Below are 24,901 nucleotides of genomic sequence, written 5' to 3'. Positions count from 1 at the left end.
TCCTTAGTCATGAGTGCGTTATACAGCACTTCCAACTCTCCATCGTCAACGATGTGTTGTGCCGACGCACGCTCACCTCCCAAGCATTTTAAGGGTAGAAACAAAGACTCGAGATCCAGTCAGCTTGTTTGCTTCTCGGATGGCGTGACCAATGACGGCATACCTCAGCTAGCATAGAATAACTCACGTATCGTACCACTGCACTGTGAGGTATGATGGCAAAGTTTCTTTTATCGTATACAGTTTTCGCGAAAAAGCTCTCTTCCAAGCCCCTTAAAAGGCTCATCAGCATCAGGTAGGCATAATAAATTTGGAATTTTTATTATCAGTCCTTTTCCGTGAAAATTAATTTGTTTTAGGAGTGAGTGGAAGCTCTTGATTCATTGTCGTCAGGCCACCTTCCTAATTCCTTCTCCAACAACGTTAAACGGTGTGGTAGGCACGGCTCGGCTCGGCACACGAGGAAACCCCCGCCCGAACAGAACGTCGCTTTTCATTCTTTATAGTTCTCATTTTAGGACTCTTTTCAGAGATGATCCTCGAAAGGCTTCGCTCGAAGATTAGGCATCGGAAATAATGGCATTATACACCTCTAGTTTCGAATGGGAACAAAAGTCTGCTGCCCAACCGGTGGCGATTTACCACCGTGTCGTCGTACGTTGACGTTTCTCGTTCTCTCCCTGGGTGGCATGGTGGAGAATCTGGTAATGAGAATCTTAATTTTATTTTGCGCTACGTTTGCCAGGAAAATTCACCCCATAGGTTGGGACGGGGAGCCCATAAAAGACGGCGGATCGCCTGCTGTAGAAGGGGAGAGAACAACCAGGACGAACAGGCGACAGTGCGGCACTGTGCAAAATGGTCTAAAATCTCACAATGAAGAATGCCATTTCGTTGACGCGGAACTAATTTCGGAATGTGAGATTTGATTAAAACTGAGAAACGAGAAATTGAATTCATTTTGCTTTGAATGCCGAACAAATGAGTTGAAAAGCGGGCCAGATTAGGATGATGAATGGCCGAGTGGAAAGGTGTCTGCTTGGGCACTCTCGGAAGGCGATGCGATAGCTTTTCATTATGGTGTTTTCGAGCTTAATTGTGCAGCAGCACAGCAGCATCATTGGTGACTGTCCCAACAGGTGCTGTTGTGAGTGGTGCTTTGGGTGATCGTATTTTTCTGTATCACAACGAATTTAATACCAAGTTTTATGATTCGATTAGACACAGTTTGGAGGTATGTAATGTTTTATTAGCATTTCTAGAGCATAATGCAATTAACGAGAAAAGTAATTAGCAGAAGTAGAAATCGGGAAGTTTTATATCGCTTGTTTTGAGATAATTATATTTTACTGCACTTTAAACTGTCAAAAATCGTAAGGAACCAAACGCCACCTGTAATGAAATACCACGGGGGCCCATCAAACTATTCACGGTAGAAATGGAAGAAAGCGCATAACTGTTACTCATCGCTTCTGGCGGAGTTATTTGAGCATTTTTCAATAGCGATCTTAAATTGTAGTAACACATTTAAACAAAACATAATACATGTTTGGTGATATATAGCTGATTATCACATGGAGTCTGCTGGAAAAAATCTGCAATTGTGCAATCACGGCGTAAACCATGGTATTTTTGTTTAAAAACTACCAAATGAAGTAAATAGTCATCTTTTTTTCCGGGATAAGTTATATTGGACTATTAAGATACATTTGTACGATTGCAGTTTTCGACAGAAAAAGATCACTGATGAAATTTCTAAGGAAACCCCAAATATTTTTTCTTGATGACATTTTGGCATGATGACCAAAATGATGATGACCAAAAATGTGTTTAAGGTGGATTTTTTGTTTATTTAGGGAGACTTTACCTCTAGGGAGGTAGAATTCCAAGATACATGGGATAGACAAAAAAAATCGGGACAGGAAAAGTTTTCACTTCTCAAGCAAATTTTAAGTAGCTGTTACTTCCCAAAAAGTGCATCAAATATTCTCAAATTTTTGATCAACTAGTTGTGTATCAGTGGTCAAAATTTGGAAAAGATCTGGCTAAGCTGCACGAAGTTAGAAAGATTCTAGAAAAAAGTATAATTATCCGATAACCAACTTTGAGTTGTTATATCTCCGCATTCAATGAACCGATTTCAATGAAATGTTGACCATTTATTACTTATACAGGGTGTTAGGTTCCTGAGTGCAAACTTTTTAAAGGGCGATAGAGGACCATAAATGGAGAAAAAAATTGTTCTACGCATATGGTCAAATCTCAACCGTTACGTAGTTATTGAACTTCCCATGTTTTTGACTCTTATTGCCTTGACTGGCTATAACTTGAAAATGGTCAAACTTATCGAAGTTTTTTTACCCTAATTCGAAAGATTATTGTATTTTCTATCAAATGGCATCTTTGAATCGATTGGTTTATTTAAATAACTAAGTTTTCTAGAGCAAATAGCTCAAAAGTAATGTGTTTTAATTTATTTTTGTCAATTATCTTTGAAACATGCGTAATAATTTAAAATTCTTTCTTAGGCAAAGTTGTGGCCCCTGTTCCACTTTACAATCCGTTCTCTGACATCAAACTTCTATCTCTTATCGTTTTGATGCCATTTCAATTTTAACATCGCATTTCAAATCATAAATTTGCAACTGTCATGGAAAGCACTTTTCGCGCATTGTGCCGCACATTTAAATCAAAATTGCAAGAAAACGATAAGAGCTAGAAGTTTGGTGTCAAAGAACGAATTGTATAGTGTAACAGAGGCCACAACTTTGCTCAAGAAATAATTTTAATTTATTACGCATGTTTCAAAGATAATTGACAAAAACCAATAAAAATACACTATTTTTAGCTATTTTGCTCTAGAAAACTTAGTTATTTAACTAAACCAATCGTTTGAAAGATGCCATTTGATAGAAAATTTATTAATCTTTCGAATAAGGGTAAACAAACTTCGATAAGTTTGGCCATTTTCAAGTTATTGCCAGTTAAGGCAATAAGAGTCAAAAATATGGGAAGCTCAATAACTACGTAACGGTTGAGATTTGACCATATGCGTAGAACAATTTTTTTCACCATTTATGGTCCTCTATCACCCTTTAAAAAGTTTGCACTCAGCAACCTAACACCCTGTATAATGAACTTTGAAAAACTTTTGACTTAACTTTATTAAGAAAGAAATTTATAACGATTAAATTAGTTTTCGAATAAAACACCATTTTTTTTTTAAACTTCAACATCGTTTGTAAATCCAAGATGCTAATTATAGTTCATTTAAATTCCTTCTAATTATTTTGGAAATAAATACGTTTTGAAGGAAAATAACAACATTGAAAAAGTAATGTGATGCTTAATAAAACAGACCGAAAATTCATAAAATAAATGAAATCGCTATATTTTTTTTCTCTTGTTAATAATTTCAATTTGGGAAAGGCATTTTGCAAAGCTCATTATATAAGTCATAAATGGTCAAAATTTCATTGCATTCGGTTCATTGAATCCGGAGATATAACAGCTTAAAGTTGGTTATCTGATAATTATATATTTTTTCTAGAATCTTTATAACTTCGTGCACAATAGCCCAATCTTTTCCAAATTTTGACCACAGATACACAACTTCCAGTGAAATTTTGAGAATATTTGATGCACTCTTCGAAAAGTTACAGCTACTTGAAAACTTTTTGAGAAGTGAAAATTTTGCATGTCCCGACCATTTTGTCTATCCCCTGTAAGCTTTCGTGGAATTTTTTAACTTATTTCTAAAGATATTTACATCCCTAGACGAAATAATAAATAAAAACTCGACATGACTTCTGGAAAAGTTATTGCACGAATCCAAGGTCTCTCCTCATGTTAGCTGTGGAAAAAAATTAACTTCACTGATTTTTTTCTACATATTTGACAAAAAATACAAACTTCAGCAATCTATTCAGATGTTGATTTGCTGCTTTTGAAATAAATTTTGGTATTAGATTATTGTCGGGGTAGGCAATGCATTACTATTACAACTTTTTTATATGATTACCGCTTTTAGAGTTATAAACTACAAAACTTATTTACGTTCATACACCGTTTATACACTGATTCTTATCCATAACATTTCCATGAGTTCCACAAGATATTTCACCTGAACTTTGCAAGAGAATGTCCCAGAGGGATTCCATCAGAAGCATCTTCACGACGTCGCCAAAAATATTCTAAATAATATTGAAGTTCTACAAATGATCCGTAAGGATTTATTTTCATTTTTTTTTGACATAATAGCCTCCAAAAGCTCTGCGCATAATTCTATCAAGAATTCTTTTGGAAATGCGTCCAGTAGGGTTTAACTAATAGTGGACTCCTTAATAGCTGAAATTTGCTATAATCGTAAAAGCATTATGATATTATAATTGAATTGTCTTTACCAATGGCTGCACAGCAAGTTCTATATCTTTCCTACACATTGCGCACAAAACCCTTATATTGCTCATAGAATAACACTAGTTTACAGCATTTTTGAACTAGATAAGCTGATGATCATTTTTAGTGTAGAACCATGCCCTGAGTTCTAAAACGTGAAGGAAAAAAATACAGTAGAGCGGAAAATCCTCATAGTAATCAGTCAGAAATTCCTCCAAGGATTACTTCACGATTTTTTCCCAGAATTCCCTCAGAAATTACACCGCAAAATTTTTCAGGGATGCCTTTATAATTTCATCAAAAAATGCCTCCAATGATACTTTCGGGATAACTCTAAGAATAAATTTAAACATTATTCCGTGGATTCTATAGGGAATTCTCCAAGGATTCTTCCATGAACTCCGCCAAGGAAGAAATTCCTCCAAGGACTTCAAATGAATTTTGAACTATTCCTTCAAGAATATCTTCAAAAATTTCTCAAGGAAACCCTTTAGCGATTTATTTGAAAATACTTAAAAAATTTCTTCATGGATTTTTTGAAATATTTTTCAAGTATACAAACAAAACATTAACCAAGAACTTTTCCACAGATTCCCTCGGTAAAAAGGCTACTGTTGCAAATGTAGATATATGGAGTTCAAGAAATTCTAAGAAAAATATCCTAAATGTATCTAGCGGTAGGTACTTGAGATTTTGAGAAGTTCACGGCTATGTAACGATATCGTTAATAGTGAAAGCAACTAATGTTATAGCGTTTGATTTTGAGAACACAACTTAATAACCGTTTAGATTATACAGAATACCGTCGTTGGATAGACCAGAGGGGAAAGATTGGATCAAAACATTATCTGAATATCTCATTAAATGTTGCGAATATCAAATCTAAAATTTTATCCTCATAATTGCCAGCAGTTCTTTAAAAAAAGGGTTTCTAGAGCAATTAGTTAATTTTAGATAAATCATCGAAAAACGCTTGTCTGGCTTAAAATATATGTATTACTAGCTGTACCCGGCAAACTTTGTCTTGCCTACTGCGTTTTTTGACGTTTCAATTCCCTAGCCAAGCGCTCAAGTCCCCGTTCAACATGTATGAAAACCCGATTTTCAAAAACTCTCAATTTTCCCATGTTTTTGGCCTCATAAACCTTCCTTGGGTGAAAACTAACAGAACAAAACTTAGACGACCCAAATCGGACCATCCGTACGCAAGTTATGCGCGGTCCCACGTATGCCACTGCATTTTTATATATATAGATGTATGTATGTATGTATGTATGTATGTATGTATGTTTTTTTTTTTTTTTTATTCTAGGAGTCCAAAAATCTTCTAAAGACGCTGTGTGGGATTCGAATGTGCGCCTACCCACTAAAAACACTCTCCTAGTTCACCTCCACCTTACATTCCCCTCCGGTACCACCATTCAGTATTTCTTCGGAGGGGAGGCGTTATGTGCCTTGTGCACCATCACCAATTTATTATTCTAGTCTTCGTACTGAGCCTTTTGGCTCCCGTGCAATTTGTTATTCTATTTCGATTAAACATTCGCCATTTAGCGACCTTCTTGTGTGTTAGCAACATTTACCATGCCACATGCCGAGCCATTTGACTCCAGTTAGTAATGTGTTAGTACCTAGGTTAGTACTAATTAAGCCGCCATTTAGCGACTAATTTCGGTTACTAACACTCCTCATGCTATTCTCTACTCCGCTATACAGATTTCTAACATGTACGACACGACGACATGTGATACTCGGCTAGCCCCCGGCCGACTCCGTCGGAGAGTTCTCCGGCGAAGGAATATCTCCCGAAACCGTTCGTTGTTCCTCCCGCCAATTCCGCTGTAGTGCCGACATGATCTGAACTACAGTCCTGTTCACCGCGTTCCATTTTTCTTCCTCGCTGCACATACGCTCGACGATATTGTCCACATTTACGTCGACGCCGACAATTGCTGCCATTTTTCCTCGCAGGCGCGTGAACCTTGGGCAACTGAAGATAACATGTTCCGGTGTTTCTTCCGTGTCCCGACACTCAGGACATATCGGCGACCGGGCCTGGCCGAATCTGTTCAGATACTGCTTAAAGCACCCATGACCGGACAAAAACTGAGTCATGTGAAAATTGACCTCTCCGTGTGCTCTGGTGATCCACATCGACAAGTTGGGAATTAGACGATGGGTCCACCTGCCATTCACAGCGTTATCCCACTGCTGCTGCCACTTGGATAGTGTACTGGCTCGCGCTCTCTTCCGAGCTCCTCCTGTGCCTCGGTCCCTGTAGCATTCGCTATCTTCTTCTAGTAGAAGGCAGATAGGGATCATCCCGGCTATCACACACACGGCGTCTGACGAAATGGTTCTGTACGCACTTGACACGCGCATCGCCATCAGTCTGAACGTACGATTAAGTTGGACGCGATTTCTTCCAGTCTTCAATGCGGTCGACCACACTGGGGCTGCGTACCTTACGGTGGACGATGATACGCTCGCTAGTAACCTCCTCTTGCTGCTGCTAATCGCAGAGTTGTTGGGCATGATCCGGGATAGTGCTGAGATCACAGCCGTGGCTTTTTTGCAGACATAGTCGACATGACTGTTGAAGTTCAGTCGATCGTCCAACATAACTCCCAAGTGTTTGACTTCACGCTTCGAGTCGATAATGCATTCGCCAACCATCATTCGTGCATGCTGCACTGTCCTCCGGTTACTGATAATCACCAGCTCGGTCTTGTGGTGCGCTAGCGATAGCTTCTTCCTGCGCATCCACTCTTCCACTACGTCTACCGCCTCCGTGGCCAATACTTCAACCTCTTCTCGTGACTCATCGATCACTATCAGCACCACATCGTCCGCGAAGCCAACAATCTTCACTCCTCTGGGTAGCTCTAGTTTTAGGACCTCGTCATACATAGCATTCCAGAGGGTCGGGCCCAAAATGGATCCCTGTGGAACGCCCGCAGTAATAGCCACACTCCTCTTCCCGGCGTCTGTCTCGTAGGTAAGTGTGCGATTCTGGAAATAGCTTTGCAGGATCTGGCACAGATACTCGGGCACCCTCAACCTGTGTAACGAATCGGCGATTGCTACCCAGCTGGCGCTGTTGAAGGCATTTTTGACATCCAGGGTGACCACCGCGCAGTAACGGTTTCCTCTTCGCTGCTGCTTCTGCGCCGTCTCCATAGCATCCACAACAGTTCTGATGGCCTCTACTGTCGACCTGCCTTTACGGAATCCAAACTGCATCTCTGACAGACCGGTCTCGCACTCCGTGAACTTCGTTAGCCTGTTCAGGACCACTCTTTCCAGCAATTTGCCAACAGTATCCAACAGGCATATCGACCGGTATGCTGATGGGTCTCCGGGAGGTTTACCTGGCTTGGGTAGCAGCACTAACTTCTGCCGTTTCCAGATGTCAGGGAAATTGCCCTCCTGTATACACTTTTGTAATGTGCTGCTGAACATATCCGGGTTCTCGTGGATTGCTGCTTTTAGGGCCACGTTTGGTATTCCGTCCGGGCCTGGGGCTCTCTCGGTTGGCAAGGCATTCGCTACCGCGGTCAACTCTTCATTAGTTACCCTGATCTCTTCGACGTAGCTTTCCTGATTGACGTACGGTGTGGGCGGCCAGATTATCGGCTCATGCGTCGGAAACAGTGCCTCGATGATGACTTTCATCTTTTCCGGGCACCTGTCGGGTGGTACCGCAGGACCTTTTATCTTCGACATGGCTACTTTGTATGCGCTGCCCCAAGGATCCACGTTGGCCTTGTGGCAGAGTTCGTCAAGACAAGCTTTCTTGCTGAGCTTAATCGCCTTATTTAAAGCGGCTCTAGCTGCTCTGTAAGGTAGCCTTCGTTGCTCCCTATCACCGTCATTTCTAGCCCTCTGCATCCTCCTTCTAGCTCGTAAGCACTGTGCACGCAGATCAGCAATCGTTGTGTTCCACCAGTAGACGGGGTGTCGACTGTTTCTTGGGTTACCCACCCTTGGCATTGTCGCGTCGCACGCACGGGATAGTACCGCTACCAGCTCGTCTGCACTGAGATTCAGTGAGTTGTCTTCCAGCCTTAGCGCCTCCACAAACACGTCCTTGTTGAAGTTAGATGTCTTCCACCTCCGGTCATTCAGTTGTGTTCCACTTGTCTCCAGCCGAGTCCTGCCTCCAATATGGTACCGGATGGCTTGATGGTCGCTGTGGGTGTATTCCTCACTCACTCTCCAGTTTATCGCTCTCATCAGCACAGGGCTACAGAAGGTGACGTCGATGATAGACTGCCTACCTTCCCTACGATACGTACTGGTGCTACCTACGTTGGCTATGTCTATGTCTAGCTTAGCCAGAGCCTCTAGTAGACTGCTTCCCCTTGGGGTTGTGAGACGGCTGCCCCATTCGACCGCCCAAGCGTTGAAGTCGCCGGCAATCACGACTGGTCTTCGATCGATTAGCTCCTCCGTTATTTTGTTCAACATTTGGTTAAACCGCTCTATCGTCCATCTTGGGGGTGCAGCTACATATGAAGATTCCATTGATTTTCACAATCACAAAACCCTCATCTGCGCAGTTTACCACTTCTTGAACGGGATATTTTTCCGATGTCCAGACTGCTACTGTTTTCGCCCTATCTGCTGTCCAGTTTCCATCTTCAGGGGGAATTTGGTATGGCTCCGAAATAATAGCAACATCACACTTTTGTTCTACAACGGCTTGTCGCAGCAAAAGCTGTGCTGTATCGCAGTGGTTGAGGTTGACTTGAATTACCTCCACTGGGACTTAGTTCCACTCGCTTGCTTGAAGGCCGGGCATCTTCGGCCACCTGTCGGGTGATTGCTGTTCTCCGCATTAGCACAGATTAGGCATTTCGGGGGCTTACTACAATCTTGAGCCTTGTGGCCTTCCTCTCCGCACCTTCTACATAGTTTGCTTCTGTCCGGCCCTTTGCAATTTCGTGCCAGGTGGCCGTACTCTTGACATTTGTAGCACACTTCCGGTTGCTGAGAAATACTCAGCGGGCACACACACCAGCCCACTTTGATCTTGCCAACTCTTAGTGCCTTGTTGGCTGCTTCGATTGGTAGTTTAATCGATGCCACCTTCGTGCCAGAGGGCCCGTTTCTTATGCGGATGGACATCTGGACTTCTCCTAGTTCACACTGCTCCTTCATGGCAAAACCTACTTCATCCTCCGATGTGACCTCGTCCAAGTCTTTGCATTGGAGGGTTGCTTCCGGGCACAGGGCTCTGACTTCGACCTTGCCGCCCATTGCTTTCTCGGTAAGCTCTTTGTAGGACGAGCTGTTGGCTTTTAAATCCCTTTTTAATTCGAGGATCATTTCTCCATTACGGGTGCGTCTGATTTTCTGCACGTTTTCCCCTAGTTCCTTAAGATCCGGATTCGTCCGCATGGTGCGTAGAACTTCCGCATACGAGTCATCACTCGCTTTCACGATAAGAGCTTCGCCTTTGTTTCTCCTCCTGATGAACTTTCGTTTTTCGGACCTGCTTTTACTACCCGATTTCCCTTTCCTTTTGCCGACGACTTGCCATGAGGTATGGCTGCCTGCTGCTACAACATTCTCCGCTGGTGGGTGAGCACCGGTAACGGGGGCGTCCTTATGTTTCTTGGAGCCGCCCGGTCTAACATCTCCTGGCGAAGCCCTTGGCCTCTTCGGCGTGAAGAAGGGCGTAGTTTGCATCCTCTGGGGGATACTTCCCACGACACTGACTTCCTCCGCAGTTGTGATGGTTTCTACCCTTCGCGCTTCTGACGTTCGGTTCGCCACGTTTGCTAACTCCTTTTCAGCCGATTCAGCTCTCTGAGCCATACTGGTCCACTCCTTTACTGCCGATCCAAGAGTCCCCTGGATCTTAATCACCAACGCTTTGATGTCCTTGTGCACGTTACTTCTTTTATCGACGTACTCGTGCAGCTCATCAATCAGCTTTTTTGCTGCAACTACCCTTGGTAGTTTTGGTCCTCTCGACCAAGCGCTGTACTGCTGCTGCTGTTGTTGCTGCTGCTGCATCTGTTGGTGCTCCTTCTCTTGTCCTTGCACTGGCTGGGTTTGCGATGGTGGTGTCCTCACCAACCCAGTCCTGGCAAACGGATTTGCCGCTCCTGCTTCGTTGTTCGTTGTATAATCTTCCATTCTTCAGGGTCCCCCCTCCGCACCGCTATCACCATCCGCTGTATCTAGTCGCTTTCATGATCTCTTGGTTGTCTATGAAACAGGGAGGCCAAGCGAGGGTTGAACACGTTCCTTCATGGGGTCCGTGTCCAGAGCCAGATCAGCGTTAGTCGGGAATGTTACATCCGAGCCTAGTACGCATCAAAGTTGATGTACAGATGATGAACGTATCCGGAGGCCTGCCAAGGTTTTACCGGGACGGAGGCAGACGCGCCATTAGCCCACTCGCCGTTTCAAGTTGGTGTCACCCTTCTTTACTCGGGGAGTAGAATAGCACGAATACCAGCCCATCGTCGCCATCCGATCCGTATTCCTTAACATGTCCGTTGTCCGTTGCGTTGACCAGTATGCCATAATCAGGATGTTACTGGCATATATCCTGATGTGCCGAATAGCACTCCGGGTGTTTGGGCTAAGGCACTTTGGAAGCGGTACCAGGTCGCTTGTACGGAGTTGCTTGCAGATGTGTGGCTTTTTTTATGGGGATCCAACAGAGCCCACTGTTGAACCCCTACCACATCCTAGGCATCCTCCGCTTGAGCTATCTGGAGACCAGAAGCTCGGTCACTCCCCGAAGGGAGAGCCAAAGGTGGTAATCCACACGGATGTGTGAATGGTTTTTGCTTAGGAAATGGTTCCCAAGCTCCCCATGTATGTATGTATGTATGTATGTATGTAGGTATGTAGGTATGTATGTATGTATGTATGTATGTATGTAGGTATGTATGTATGTATGTATGTATGTATGTATGTATGTATGTATGTATGTATGTATGTATGTATGTATGTATGTATGTATGTATGTATGTATGTATGTATGTATGTATGTATGTATGTATGTATGTATGTATGTATGTATGTATGTATGTATGTATTAATTATTATGTTGTTAGTCTTCAATTGTCTCAAACCAAATTAGCCTCAGAGGCGCGACCACGTTCATGGGTAGGACAAATGTGTGTATCAAAGCTACTTTTGTAAAAGTTCTTGAGCTACCTTCAAGTTTTTCCATTGCCTTATCTAAAACTTAAGCTTGTAGGTAAAGCATTTCCTAGAATTTCAAACACATTTCATGAAATGATTAATTTGAACTCATTTTCGAAATGTTGGATTTTTAGTGGTTTAGAAATTTCAGACAAAGGAATCACAGAATTCCAAGTGGAATATCCTATGATATAAAACACGTGGAACATTTTAAAATATGAAACAATAAACTTCATTTAAAATATTTGGATGAAAATGTTTCGTTTTCTATTTAGGTCCCAGAGAGAATGTTGAGTGACGTTTGAAAAATGTCTTATTCTTGGAATAATCCCCTGTTTGCAGAATTTCTGAATATAACTTGTGCTTTCTACTAGTATTTTCATGGAATCTAAGATGGACCACCTGTCAATTTCCTGGTTTCTTGAAAGTTTTTCTTAGCTGATGGAGTAAGGCCAAAAGAAATCACTTAGAAAATTCCGACAGAAACAACCATTCGAAAGTATTGGTGAACCCCTGAAGGGATTCTTGAAATTAAAAATACTTTTGACTGGATCCATACATGGATGGAATCTCTACTTAGTGGACTTCCCTGGTTGGATGATGGTATGTTTGGAGATGTTTTACATACATTTTTTGAAAAAAAATCTGTTCTTGGAAAAAGTTTGTGGTGAATATTTTCCGTGGGAATAATTCAATAAAGGGTAAGGCTGCATAAAACCTTTGTAGGAAATCTTCACGAAAATAATTACGGTATTGCTAGATAAAATTATCAAATTATCTATATAAATGAATCAAAACCTATGAAATTTTTTTGGCGGAATTTGTGAGTGCACTTATGTATAAATTCTTAAGCTCCATATTCTTCGAAGATTGTGAAATCTCTGAAGAGATTTTTAGAGTATCTTCAAAACGATAATTCGATAAAAAAAAGATCAAATTTGACTATACATGCCAATGGTTGCTCCCCCGCTATTGATCTGAGCTGGTGCCAATTGCACTGAGATCTAAATGAATAAGGGCTGGGATACTCCACTTATTCTCAAAGTAATCTTCAAAACGATAATTATATACAAACAATCAAACATCATGGTTATCTGAAGACTTGGATTTTTGCTGAAGTTTTAGTAGTGGTATTTTTTTTGCATTAAGGTAGTTACATAACAACTTTTGTTACAAGTAATGCTCTTTATCATATATCTATGTTTTCTTGGTTTAAAACCCTACACTAGGTAAAGACACAGATATAACAGATGTTTATCCTAGAACTAAATTAAATTCAAAACCTGTGTAAAAACTGTAAAAACCAAATATGCTGCCCATTATTGCTTCAATCTATACAACGAATTGCTATCCAAAAGGATTATTTGTTGAGATTGTCATTTGAACTCACGCGTTCTGAATGCGATCGTTGCGCCATCTTTAAATGGTGGCCAGTAAGGTTTCCTTATTAAAATGACTGTTAAAAGGGTTTACACACATTTTGTATGGTGGCATATACGTCTGTTATCTGTGGTAAAGATGTTTTGTAGAGTAATTATAATATTTTTATGTGCTTCAATAACAATCACGGGTAGCACATTACTTTAACTGTTATACCCAAGCATTTTCGTGCTTAGGACGACATGTTTAATCTGTCCATCCCACTCCTCGCGCCACGGCCATTGTCCTTATACTGGAATAGAACAGCTTTGCAAAAAAAAAAAAAAGAATTCACCTTTATCTAATGAGTTACTTTATACTTCAATTTTTCTTTTTTCAAAATAAGTAAATTGTTTCAATAGTTGATGAAATATAGTTCCAAAACTATAGTTGATTTAAAAATAAGGCAAAACTTGTGAAACAGCTATAGTCGTTCAGGACCTTTTCTAGGCACTACAATCAGAATTCGCTTATTTTTGTCAAATGATGTGTGAAAAAAGTGAACTTGCAGGGAATACTTTGAGATTACCAGTTTTCCCGCTTATTCTAAAAATTCACAATTTTTGAGTGAAAAAATGTGCACACGTATTTTATAAGAACTTTAGATGAAATATGCAGAAACAAAGCTTTTTTTCTGGGAACTTGAAGCTGAAAAGCGATAACAATGAATTATATTTTCTCCCCATTCTTCGTACCTTCATTGATTGTGAGGTCGGATCCGATCAATGAAAAGTGTTTCGTCTCAGAGTGTTTTTACGGAGCAATTAACATTTTAATAGATAGTCAGTCAGGCCCGTACACAGAAAAGGCGACAAAGGAGGGGGTTTCCCTAATTTTGGTAAAGGGCGGAGGGGCGCCTAGTGTATTGAACTTCGGCAATGGGAGGGGTTTAACCCCCAAAACCCCTCCCTTGTACACGGGCTTGTAGTCAGTCAACAATTCACGCTAACGCCGCTCAGCACTAAAGTGCATAATTTCCAGACTACACCAAAAATGTGTAACCCTTGCACATTCACAAAATCAGCTCCTGTGTCCACAAAATCATTAAATTCGCAAAAAAAATTGTACGGCAATCTAGCTAGGTTTACTAATGACCTTGGGAAACAAAAAAATTATCGACATTTCGCATCTACACGAGTGTACGAGCTGTTTTTGAGAATGTGTAACTGTTACACATTTTTGTGTGGTCTGGAAATTATGCATTTATGAGTAGGGCTTACACATTCTATGTGCTGAGTGGTTTTAGGGTGTTAGCTGTGCTATACTACGCTGAGCTGTTTCCACAATTATTATAACTCTCTGATTTGCAAATTTGTTCGATATTCGAAATATTCTCCATGATAACAAGAAAACCAATTTAGCTATAAAACGATATCCGAAGTTAGATAATTTTCGCCAGCACATGAATCATTTCCCATGACGTTTGTGGGAAAGTTACTGTTTCATTTTCAACTTTCCATTGGTTGAGTTTTTCGTGTACGGATGGAGAAGCAACGGTTTTTGTTTTATAAATACTTTCGACGACGGAAAAAATGAACTATCTACACGTACAGGACATCAAAAATTGTTTGTCCTCAGCATCGGGGCTCTCTCAGGAGATTGGCGAGAAGTTACGGTCCGGTGCAACGCGAATATTTCCGTTCTGGTTACAACGTTCGAAACAAAACAAAAACCCGTAGCGGCGTAGTTTTTTTTTAGCCGAACCATACGAAAAATGCACACTTAATTACGATGCGGCCTCTTGTTTTGTGCGAAACAAATGCCAAATTTGTGTAAAACCGTGACTGCTCGCCAACCCCTCGCTTGCGGCCACATGCGGTTGCGGTTCGACTGCCAACAGATGGAGACACCACGGCACGGCGATGCGATGCAGCGAAAAGAGTCCCAAATCGATGTTCGCGCTGGGCCTGCGGGGGCGGTTGGTAACCTATTGGTTGTTGTATTTTTTTTCATATGTATTTTTAACGAAACAAAAACAAAATTTAAGCACATTCCGGAATTTTGTTACACCGCACGAACAGTATGGCTGCTATCGGCACCTGGGGGAAACGGTGGTCGGGAATTAAATATGCAAAAATCTACACAAAAAAGTTCTCCACCATAGGTATTCACGGCGTACAAAGAATGTTGATGACACAAAAAAGAATAAATTAAAAGCACATGGGCACAAAAATGCGAATCCTATTTCGGGTAGCTATTCAAAATGCAAAATTCGGTTAGTTCCTCGCTGCTTTTGTGGGTGTGATTTATAATAAAGAGTTTGAAAAAGAATTTTGGTTTGCAAAAAACGTGGTTAGAGAAAAAAGGGTTTGTTTGATTGAAAACCTTCAAAATACAAAAAATCGGTTAGTAATCTGTAATTATTGAAGCAAACTGGGTTCGGTTAGTTGGTGCTTGGTAGTTTGTTAGTGTGATCCATCTGGAGGTGTTGTTATAGAGGTTAGAAAGTTGGAGTTTGGTGTCTTCGGTATTGGTGTCCGGGTGGTGACAGTGTCAGTGTACCGAAACTAAAGGTTCCAATAGAGAGGGATAAAAGGTAATCAGTGCAATACGTACCGTCTTCGTGGGTTCTAACAGTGACTGGGTAGGACCGGGGCCCATCGCCCACGCTTGTCCCGGCCAGTACCCAGATCTTGTAATCGGTCCAGCGTTTCAGCTCGTCCAGCACGATGCTGGTGGAGTTGAGGGTGGTCACGGTGGCATCCCCGTCGGAGCGGCCGTCCTCGACGAAAAACACTTTATAGTACACGATGGCACCGTTCGAACGCTCTACTGGCGGGGGCAGCCAGGAAACGTTGATCGTCGTCGGACTGGTGGCTTCAACTGTTATATTACGTGGTGGTGCACCAGGTACTACGATTTTGCAATGTGGGTCGAATTATTTTCGGGTGATTTTCGATTGTGATTTTTTGTTGTTGTTGTTTATTACAATATGATGATGAATGTTTGAACGTAAAGCACACAGGAATGAAACGAAAATAGAAGAAAAGAAACAAAATACAACTAAATTAGAGTGGGAACTAAGGGGCTTAAAAGGAATTTGAGAAGCAAAATAAAGTTAGCTAAACCAATACTTAAAAATTAAAATACATGAAAACTAACGTGACTAACCTCGGTGAACCAGATATCATTACCCAGTTGTTATTCAGTTTCATGAAGCTCGACTAAAATGCTTTGCTCTTGTTTTTCATGTATCTTTTCATTAGGCTGCCATTTAAATAGTAAAAAAAAAACATACTAAAAATCATCCACAGAAGTCTTATTTGCTTCCGGTTTGAAGCAGAAGATCTTAGTTTCAATCCTTGGCCGGTGGCCAATTACTCCTAATTTTATTGTTTATTTATATATTTTGCTCGCTCTACCACATATATGTCACATGTGCATTCAAAATTCAGATATTCGTAACCATAACCATCACTTGAACTAGAAAAGATTGATAACGTTGTTTTCTATGAAATTTTACCATGCGTGCATTATCTATTTATTCCTCCCCACATACATACTTTGGCCCCATAGCCGATGCGGTAAGCGCATGGATATTCAACAGGAGGGTGAATAGTTCTATTCCCGGTCGGTCTAGGAACTTTTCGTTATGAAAATTTTCTTGACTTTTTTGGGCAAAGACTATCTGCGTGTCTGCCTCTCGATATAAACATGAAAACGCGAGAAAAAGGCTTTGTCTCAGTTGGGACGTTACGCCTGAAAGAAGAAAGCACCTTGGCTGCAGAGAAAATCAACAATCACTGTTAACAACAAGTTCACGCAATAAGGTATCTGACTCAGATGGAAGAAGTGGACAAAAACGGTTGGGCAGCATCCATTTATTATGTAACGCTAAAATCGACATTTTTCGACCCCCCCCCTCCCCCCTCCGTAACACTTTTTTGTATGAAAACCCGATTTTTTTTTTGTATGGGCCGTAACGCTCGGTTATACTCCCCCCCTCCCCCTAGAGCGTTACGTAATTTGTGGACGGCGCCTTGTTTCGTTGTGAATTTAGGTAATACACAATTTTGTTTACATGTTGTGCCGAGAATGGGGTAAAAAAAACTAGTTCTGAAACACTGAGAATACCGAATACATTCAAAGACGCCAAAGTTATGTAAACATTGCAGATGTTATTAATCATGCGCCTTCATTAGCTGCTCATATGACACTCTTCAATTCTTACTTTGCACATTCCACAATTGTCGAATTGAAAAGTGTTCAAATTTCTCTGCTATGTAAACATTAAAAACGAAACCATTGAATATTTCTTGAATAACCATCGAATATTACTCGCAGTCGTAGTTGCTTCTCTTCTAGCCTCCCCGGGTAGAGGTGAATGGCAAACCAAAAACAAAAGAATAACATATTTTATTGTCATAACTTATTTTGTTATTCATGAGTTCTTCATGAAGAGCTTAAAACAACATGTGGATAGCATAATATGATATCATATCAAAATATGCCATTTGCTTGTCATTTTGAAATTTGGAAGAATAACTACTTAATGTCTTATTTTGCTATCATAACAAATTTTGCAATTGGTGAGATATTGTTGACCTTTTGCGAGTTTGATGAACTCGCAGTTTTGGCACTTATCAAGAACAACATAATTACAAAATTTGAATTTTGGTTATTGTAATGATAAATTTTGATATTTGTTTGCAATTACTTTCCATCCAAAAAACTTATAAGTTTATATTTTGTTATTGGAATAAACAACTTAATATACCCTTCTTTTGGATGACAAGGGAATAACTAATTTTGATATTGTTCTATTTTTAATAACTTAATAATGATATATTTTGCAATTCTCAATCTTAATTTTTTTGTTCTTGATTTACCATTGTAAAATCAAAATTTGACAATCTTTAGTTATTTTATCGAACAATGTCAGTTATTATTTTTGCCCTTTTGTCACTTATTTCAAACAAACCAATGACAAATTTTACCATTCAGTAATTCTTTTAGAATGGTAAAACTTGCAATTGTTTTGTAATTATTTTATGCCCGGGTCCTCTAGCCTCTGCTTCCTTGAGCATTTCTAGCCCAGAAAAAAAAAATATTTTTCAATTTGAATTAGATTTTTTTATGTGCTGGATTTTGTGAGTGAATTAATTTTGCATTGACACATAATCATTTTTCCACACCTTACTCAAAACGGCGTATGAAAAAAAAAAATGTAACACGAAAACAATTAAAAGCATTGATTGAACACTCTGAAGAATTAATACCATTTTCAGAGTAAAATAATTAACCTTCAACCGAGCTTGGCTGTTCTATTTAGTAGTACGTGAATTTGGCATAATTGTGATAGTTGAAATTTCTGCCCGCCGTTACGTTGTTTTGAAATTAACGTTCATAAAAACTAGAAGACGATATGGATATGAATTGGTTGGATATTCTTTTTATTTTATTTAACAATGCACAATGGTCCACGAAACAGATTTACGAGAAAAGATGCATTCAGCGCCCTCAAATGATTTTTTAGACAAATATGGTCTTCTACAAAGTTGTTCCTAAAAATAATGCCCTTTTTCTAATGTACATGAAAATTAGGGTGGTCCATATTTTCAAAGAAAATGGAAACAAAACCTTTTTTGTTTACAAGACTAACTATGTACATTCATCGGAAAAGTTGTAGATCTATCAATTTTGAGCAAGTTTGCCGAAGACCGTTTTTATGTAGCTTTAAAATTGATCGATCTAGAGATATTTTTTTCTAAATATGCTTAGGGTGGTTCAAGAAAATCCGGTTTTCTGGCATTAACTTTTTCAGTTTCGGCTTTTAATCAAAGTCGCCAAAGAAACACTTGTAGAGCTTTTGAATACGCATCGTTTCGTGCGCTGAGATGGTCGTTATCTCTTTTGGTTCAATAGTTACAGATGTTTTTCTTAAAAAAAAACATAGTTTTTTGAAAAAAAGATATGAGGGGTTCGGGCAAACATTAAAAATATCTTTTGCCTGCATTCAAAAGATGAAATGTTGTTATAAAACATATAAAAAAATTAGAGGGGTGTTATTTTTGTAACTCTAGTAAAAATACTCAAAAGGTGCCTTTTTTTATAGAAAATCATTAATATCTTTTGAACGGAATGACGTAGCAACATTCTCAACGCATGAAAATGTGCGTGAGCTCTAGAAATGGTTCTTAGACAACTTTGATGAGAAATTTGAAACAAAAGAGATAAAGCGTTAAAACTGTTTTGATCAAATTTAAAGCGTTTTCCCATAGTTTGTCATAGGGTGACGCTAGAACAAATCGTTTTATTGCTTTATCTTTTTTGTTACAAATTTATTGTCAAAGCAGTCAAAGAACAACTTTTAGAGCTGTCAAAAACGCGCTTTTGTTGCTACGTCATTCCGTTCAAAAGATATTGATGATTTTCTAGAAAAATAGGCACTTTTCAAGTAGTTTTTACTTGAGTTACAAAAATAACACCCCTCTAATTTTTTGATATGTTTTATAACAATATTTCTTCTTTTGAATGCGGGCAAAAGATATTTTTTATATTTACCCCAACCCATCATATCGCCAAAACTATGTTTTTTTTTTAAGAAAAACACCTGTAACCAGTGCTGAAAATTCAATTTCGTCATATCCAAATTCAATCACCTTCGGCTCACTTTAAAAGCTGAACCTGAGAATATGGTACATGAAAAACTCTTGCGGCTAGATCAGTTCTGCAAGAAAGTCACGGAAAAACCGCTATTTTTCGAATTTTTCAAAAATGTGTTCAGAAACAAAGTAAACTTCCAAAGGAAATTTTGCGTAGAATGTAGCAAACTGTTTTTTTTTTAATTTTTCTTTGTATTCTGCAAGAATGTTGTCGTTTATTCCATCATTAATTTATTCAAGATTTTTTTGTCAATAATTCTCAAAAAGATTCATTAAAGTTTCAATTATTTTTTTTAATATTCTACCGAAAATCACTATCAAAGAATAGTTTATTGCAGTACATATCTGTTCTTAATTCTATCGAAAAAAAAAAAGAAAACTTATCCAGGAGTTTTGCCAAAATGTCATCGGGAACGGTTCCATTTCTTTCAGAAGCTGGGTGAACTTCAATCAATTCCATCAGTAAATGCTGCCGACAAATTTCTCTGAAAGATTTTTTTTAAATAAAGTTTTACAACGAAGTTTTTCTGTCTTGAATTCGCAAAATTTCGTGTATCACTCGATTTATTTTTATTTGCACTCGGAATTATCTCCTTAAATTTGGCAAAAAAGTATTTTGTTTTCATAAACGAGTAGACACTCTGTTAACCCTCTAATACCCAAATTTTTGATTTTGATCTAAACATCATTTTTCGTCATCTAAAATCGATTTAAGCATGTTTTGGAAGATGATTCTTTTCAATTCTCAATTTTGTAAATTTCGGTTTTTGATTTTTCTCGTTTTTATTTTTGAACATCCCCCCACTTTTATATTTTTCCTGGAAGTCTTTTCGGGGTGCGGATTTTTTGAGACGAAAACATTTTGAGATTTTATGACTATTGTTGAAATATTGATATTTTAATTTATTTTCATGAAAAATTTTATTTTCCGTGTAATTTTGGGGAAAATAATTTTAGAGTGTATTCGACTCCCTTAAACTATTCTACTGTGATAGAATGATTTGAGAAAAAATTAAAATATGTTAATTGTAGCGATTCAATACAAAATAAACAATGACTTCTGAAAGGTGACTAAAACATCAAATTTTCAATGATTTTTAGAAAATGTAAATACGGTCTAACAGACACCAAAAACCTTTTTGAGATATACAGAACAGTCCTCAATATCAACCAAAAATATAAAAAGTTTGATTGTCCACGAAACAAAAATTATAAAAATGCTCAAACTATACCCCGTCTAAAGGCGGGGTTGGGTATTAGAGGGTTAAAAACGTCCATATTTTACTAATCAATCGTTCAACAATGATCTGAACTTATTTGAAATGCCACTGAATATCAGCGGATGAGATTCAATAATTGAAAAGTAGTGAGAATTTAATTAAATCATAAATATGGAGAGAGAATTACTGTACGATTATTTGCCTCATGCACTATGGAGCATTCCAAGTCCAAAACACGAAAAAAATATGGCAAATTTGACCCGATATTTTTCAATTTCAATGAGATTTTGCTCTTGCGCTGGATTTTGTGAATCATTTACTTTTGCATGAACACATAACCATTTATCCTAACCTAACTTTTGAAAGGGGGTTTAAAAACAAATTTTCTTCTTCAAACAATTGTCATAAAAATATCTTTGTAAACTATAACACGAAAACAGTTAGTTGGATTGATAACATGTCAGAGTTGTTTCAGGATATTTGAAGATTAAAAAAAATACTTAACAGTAATATTAAACGCGAATCTTTGTTAGCTGTCATAGGATTTTAATTTTCGAAAAACTTTACCCTTCGATTTAAATGAATAACACATAGTTTTGGATTAAAAAACAAACTTTCGGCAAAAGCTTTTTTTTTAATTATGTTGAAATCTATTTCTAAGCTTCGCATTTTATCTTGCCCCACCCATTTCAACTTGTCCCGGTGTAGATTAGCTGATGCGCACCACGGGGAGTAGAACACGCTCAGCGTTTCCATGTGGCTTCAAAAATTATGGAAAATGTATGGACTTCGTAAAATGTTTATTAAAGATGTTTTTTATTATTCTACTGTTGAAATAAAACATGATCAATTGTTTTTCACATATGTGAATTTTTCCAATAGTCAGATGTTTTCTACTGTTTTTTTTCTGTAGGTTATTGGTTCCTTTATTATCATGTGGCTCCAATTTTCATCCTACGAAAAACAAAGGATTGAAGCACTGTTTGTTTTGTTTCTTATTTCTGTATTTTTTGTCAGAAGTGAGCACGCATGAAAACATAAAAAAGGAAATCAATGAGTGCCGTAATCACTTGCTTTAGAATGTGATGGATTTTTGGAGCGAGAGATTACTTATGGCACTCGTATCCTACGACAAAAATCCTTGGGATGGAAATCATAGGAAGAAATTTATAAGGTAACTGACGTGTTACGTACTACATGTGAACTTAAAGTTTTGATTTTTCTAGTTTTTATCGTTTTTTGCCTTTCATATTTTTTTTTTCTTAAAGCTTGGAGTAGCAAGTGTTATTTTTCTCTCCCTTGAAAAACATGGAAGTATAGGAGAGGCAAAACAGTTGGCAACTCATGACCATATTCTGAATAGGTGAATTGATATTTTTAGGAGCTTTTCAAATTTTTTAATGAATTGAAAATATTTGATCAAAACTGATGCAAAATGTGATTTTTCAATAGCTTTTTATTATATTTTTTGGTGTTCTATTTATTTTTGCGAAATGAGTAACATTATGAATAATAATGCAATTGTTTGATATAATGTGAAAGAGTAGGCTGTTTTGGTACTTAAACGGCCTGTAGAAAAACGAATTTGTAGTGCTGAATTGCAAAAAAAAAGTATCTTATCTGTTTATTTATGGCTTTATACACCTGTAGCTCTGTAATATTGTACACATTTACACAAATGTGTTATAATTACTTGATAAACAATGGCAGCCTGTTGTGGATTTTTTCTCGATAGTATTGAGAAACTTTTACGAAAGTTCATATTTTTTTGTGTGAGTTTCTCAACACTATCAAGAAATAATTTATGTTTTAAATATTACGAACTGAGTAATATATCTAACTTAAGGTATAATGAAAATATATAAATTTTTTATAAAATCAGCAACAAAAATTAACATAACGTATCATGATGTCGGATCGAATGAATCCCTAGCACCTCTCACTTAATCTTGGCTCTTTAAACCGACACACTTACGAGTTTTATTTTTTTATCGGTTACCTAGATACTTCGTCAAGACTCAAAAATATTATCTACGGTGCATTGAACTTATTACGAGAAATAGGTGCTTTACACAATCAGTGCTCATCAATCAGTGCAGTTTTAGGTGCATAATACGATGAATATAAACGGAAAATACGTTCAAGGGGAGTGCTCCCAAAACAATAAAAAATAACAAAACAATTCCAAATAGTATGAACAGAAGAAACGAAACGAAGCCGGAGTAGCATCAACCGAAATCAAGGAAAGTCAAAACGCAACTCGTTGAACAGAAAATATAAGAAAAGACCATCGAGGATATTCAAAAGTACTGGGCATGCAGCTTTCGAAAGAGAAATCAGGAAAAACAATTGCCACCATAATAAAACATTCAAACTGTCACGAATAATAAATACAATTGTCCAGAAAGGTTGATGGGATGTTGCCAAACGGAACGAAACTCGGAAACAAAATTAAGCAAGCCAATTCACACGCACATACACACACACACACACACACACACACACACACACACACACACACACACACACACACATATACGCACAACACACACTCGCTTCCCAAAGGTGGCACGGCACACAATCTCGAGGAAAAACGGCCAAAACTGGAATAAGAAACGGAACGGTTTTTGGGCTTTTTCGGACGAGTCCATTTCGCACGAGAAAGTCCAACTCAATCAATTCAAATGAAACAAACGAAACCGAACGAAGCTGATCATGGGGAATAAGAAATGCAAGGGGTTCGTAAAACGACTGGATAGGAGAATACCCTTCGGGCGGTTTTTTGGTATGAACTGATTATGCGTAGCAGTTGGAAAGCCCTTTGTTTTTGCTCTTTTCACTTTGTTCAATGTCATCAAAAATACCTATGCACACAATCTCCGGAAATACGGACTACCCTGCTAATCGGTAGCCGTTTTCCTTTTCTCTTCCTCACAAAAATATCTTCAATACTTTTTCCCATTTGTGGGTAAAGTTCTTTTGGTTTGTTTTCTTTCTGCACGGATTTTGTTTTCTTAGGTCTAAGTTTTGTTTTGTAACAAAAATCAAAAATTCGTTCCTAGTGGTATAGTTGGTAGATGTTTGATAGAAATAGTTGCAATCAACTTACCGTATTGTTTGGTTCGAACGGGAATCGGAGGAGTGGTAGCACCTTCACCACGCTGCGATCGGGCTGCCAACCAGAAGTAGTAGAGCGTGTCCGGATAGAGACTACTCAGCGTGTATGTTTCCGTGTTGGGTATTCGCCTGTAATTGATTTGATCAAGGATTAGTGTCGCACAGATGTCCCTTTGAATGTCTTAGGGGTCTCCAGTAAGCCTAGTCAAGTATTTAATTCTAGTCTCATTTGAACTAAAGTTTCTAAACGACTTTCTAGGGGTCTAAACTAATTATGAACCCTCTGAAAATTTACAATATATATTGTGATACCATAATGTTTACAATATATTTGAAGCTTTGAAGACAGTTTATATAATGTATATAATGGTTTATCTCAATTCGTACTTAAAAAAAAAAACATTTTCTATTGATTGGGACATAATTGTGGTTTCTCCAAATTATGTTATTTTTCGTAGTTATCCTTATGAGATATTTTCCACAAAATCCCCTTCCTGCACATCTGACTGCCTTAAAAGAAATATTACAGCTATGGTTCGCTTCTGGAAGGTTAAATTGATGCTGGAGTATATTATCGTGAGCTAAGACTACATCAGTTTTAGTTTGAATTTCTGAAGAAGTTGCTTTAGATATTCTTCCAACATTTCCTCTAGAAATTCTTTCACGCATTGTTCCGAAAGTTCCCGCAGAGATTTTTCAATAATAAAAACTTAATATTTAAACGTTTTCAAAAGCTTTTTAGTTGGAGATGAACCAGTCTCGGGCTGAAAATCTCCATAATAAAGCTAATAATAATAAGTTTTCAAAAGCCTCCACATTATTTTTATGGTCTTTACAGAAGCTTTTTTTTAGTACTGGTATTAAAGGTATTCTTTAATTCAAGTCAAATAATGTTTTCAATAGCAATACAGTTTCATTGATCTAAAAGCTTTCAAATGTATATAGATGCAGGCTTAGAATAACGACCAAATT

The 24,901-nt window shown here is 38.3% G+C and overlaps 1 protein-coding gene across 7 annotated transcripts in view; it reads right to left on the bottom strand.

Annotated features, from left to right (window-relative positions):
- Window positions 1-24,901, bottom strand: part of LOC109425214 (tyrosine-protein phosphatase Lar) — an 830,826-nt gene that overhangs the window by 60,973 nt on the left and 744,952 nt on the right. For 5 of the 7 annotated variants that reach the window (XM_062851024.1, XM_062851023.1, XM_062851025.1 and 2 more), the window contains 2 exons: window positions 23,922-24,058; window positions 15,544-15,840 (listed from right to left, as the gene is read on the bottom strand). In XM_062851024.1, the coding sequence (XP_062707008.1) occupies window positions 15,544-15,840; window positions 23,922-24,058 (434 nt within the window). The remainder of the gene's footprint in view (window positions 1-15,543; window positions 15,841-23,921; window positions 24,059-24,901) is intronic. The other 2 variants (XM_062851028.1, XM_062851029.1) reach the window with 1 other exon arrangement.

This window comes from Aedes albopictus, chromosome 2 (assembly GCF_035046485.1).
Source record: "Aedes albopictus strain Foshan chromosome 2, AalbF5, whole genome shotgun sequence".
In the NCBI taxonomy this organism is placed as follows: domain Eukaryota; kingdom Metazoa; phylum Arthropoda; class Insecta; order Diptera; family Culicidae; genus Aedes; species Aedes albopictus.
This window is presented reverse-complemented; position numbering and strand designations above follow the sequence as displayed.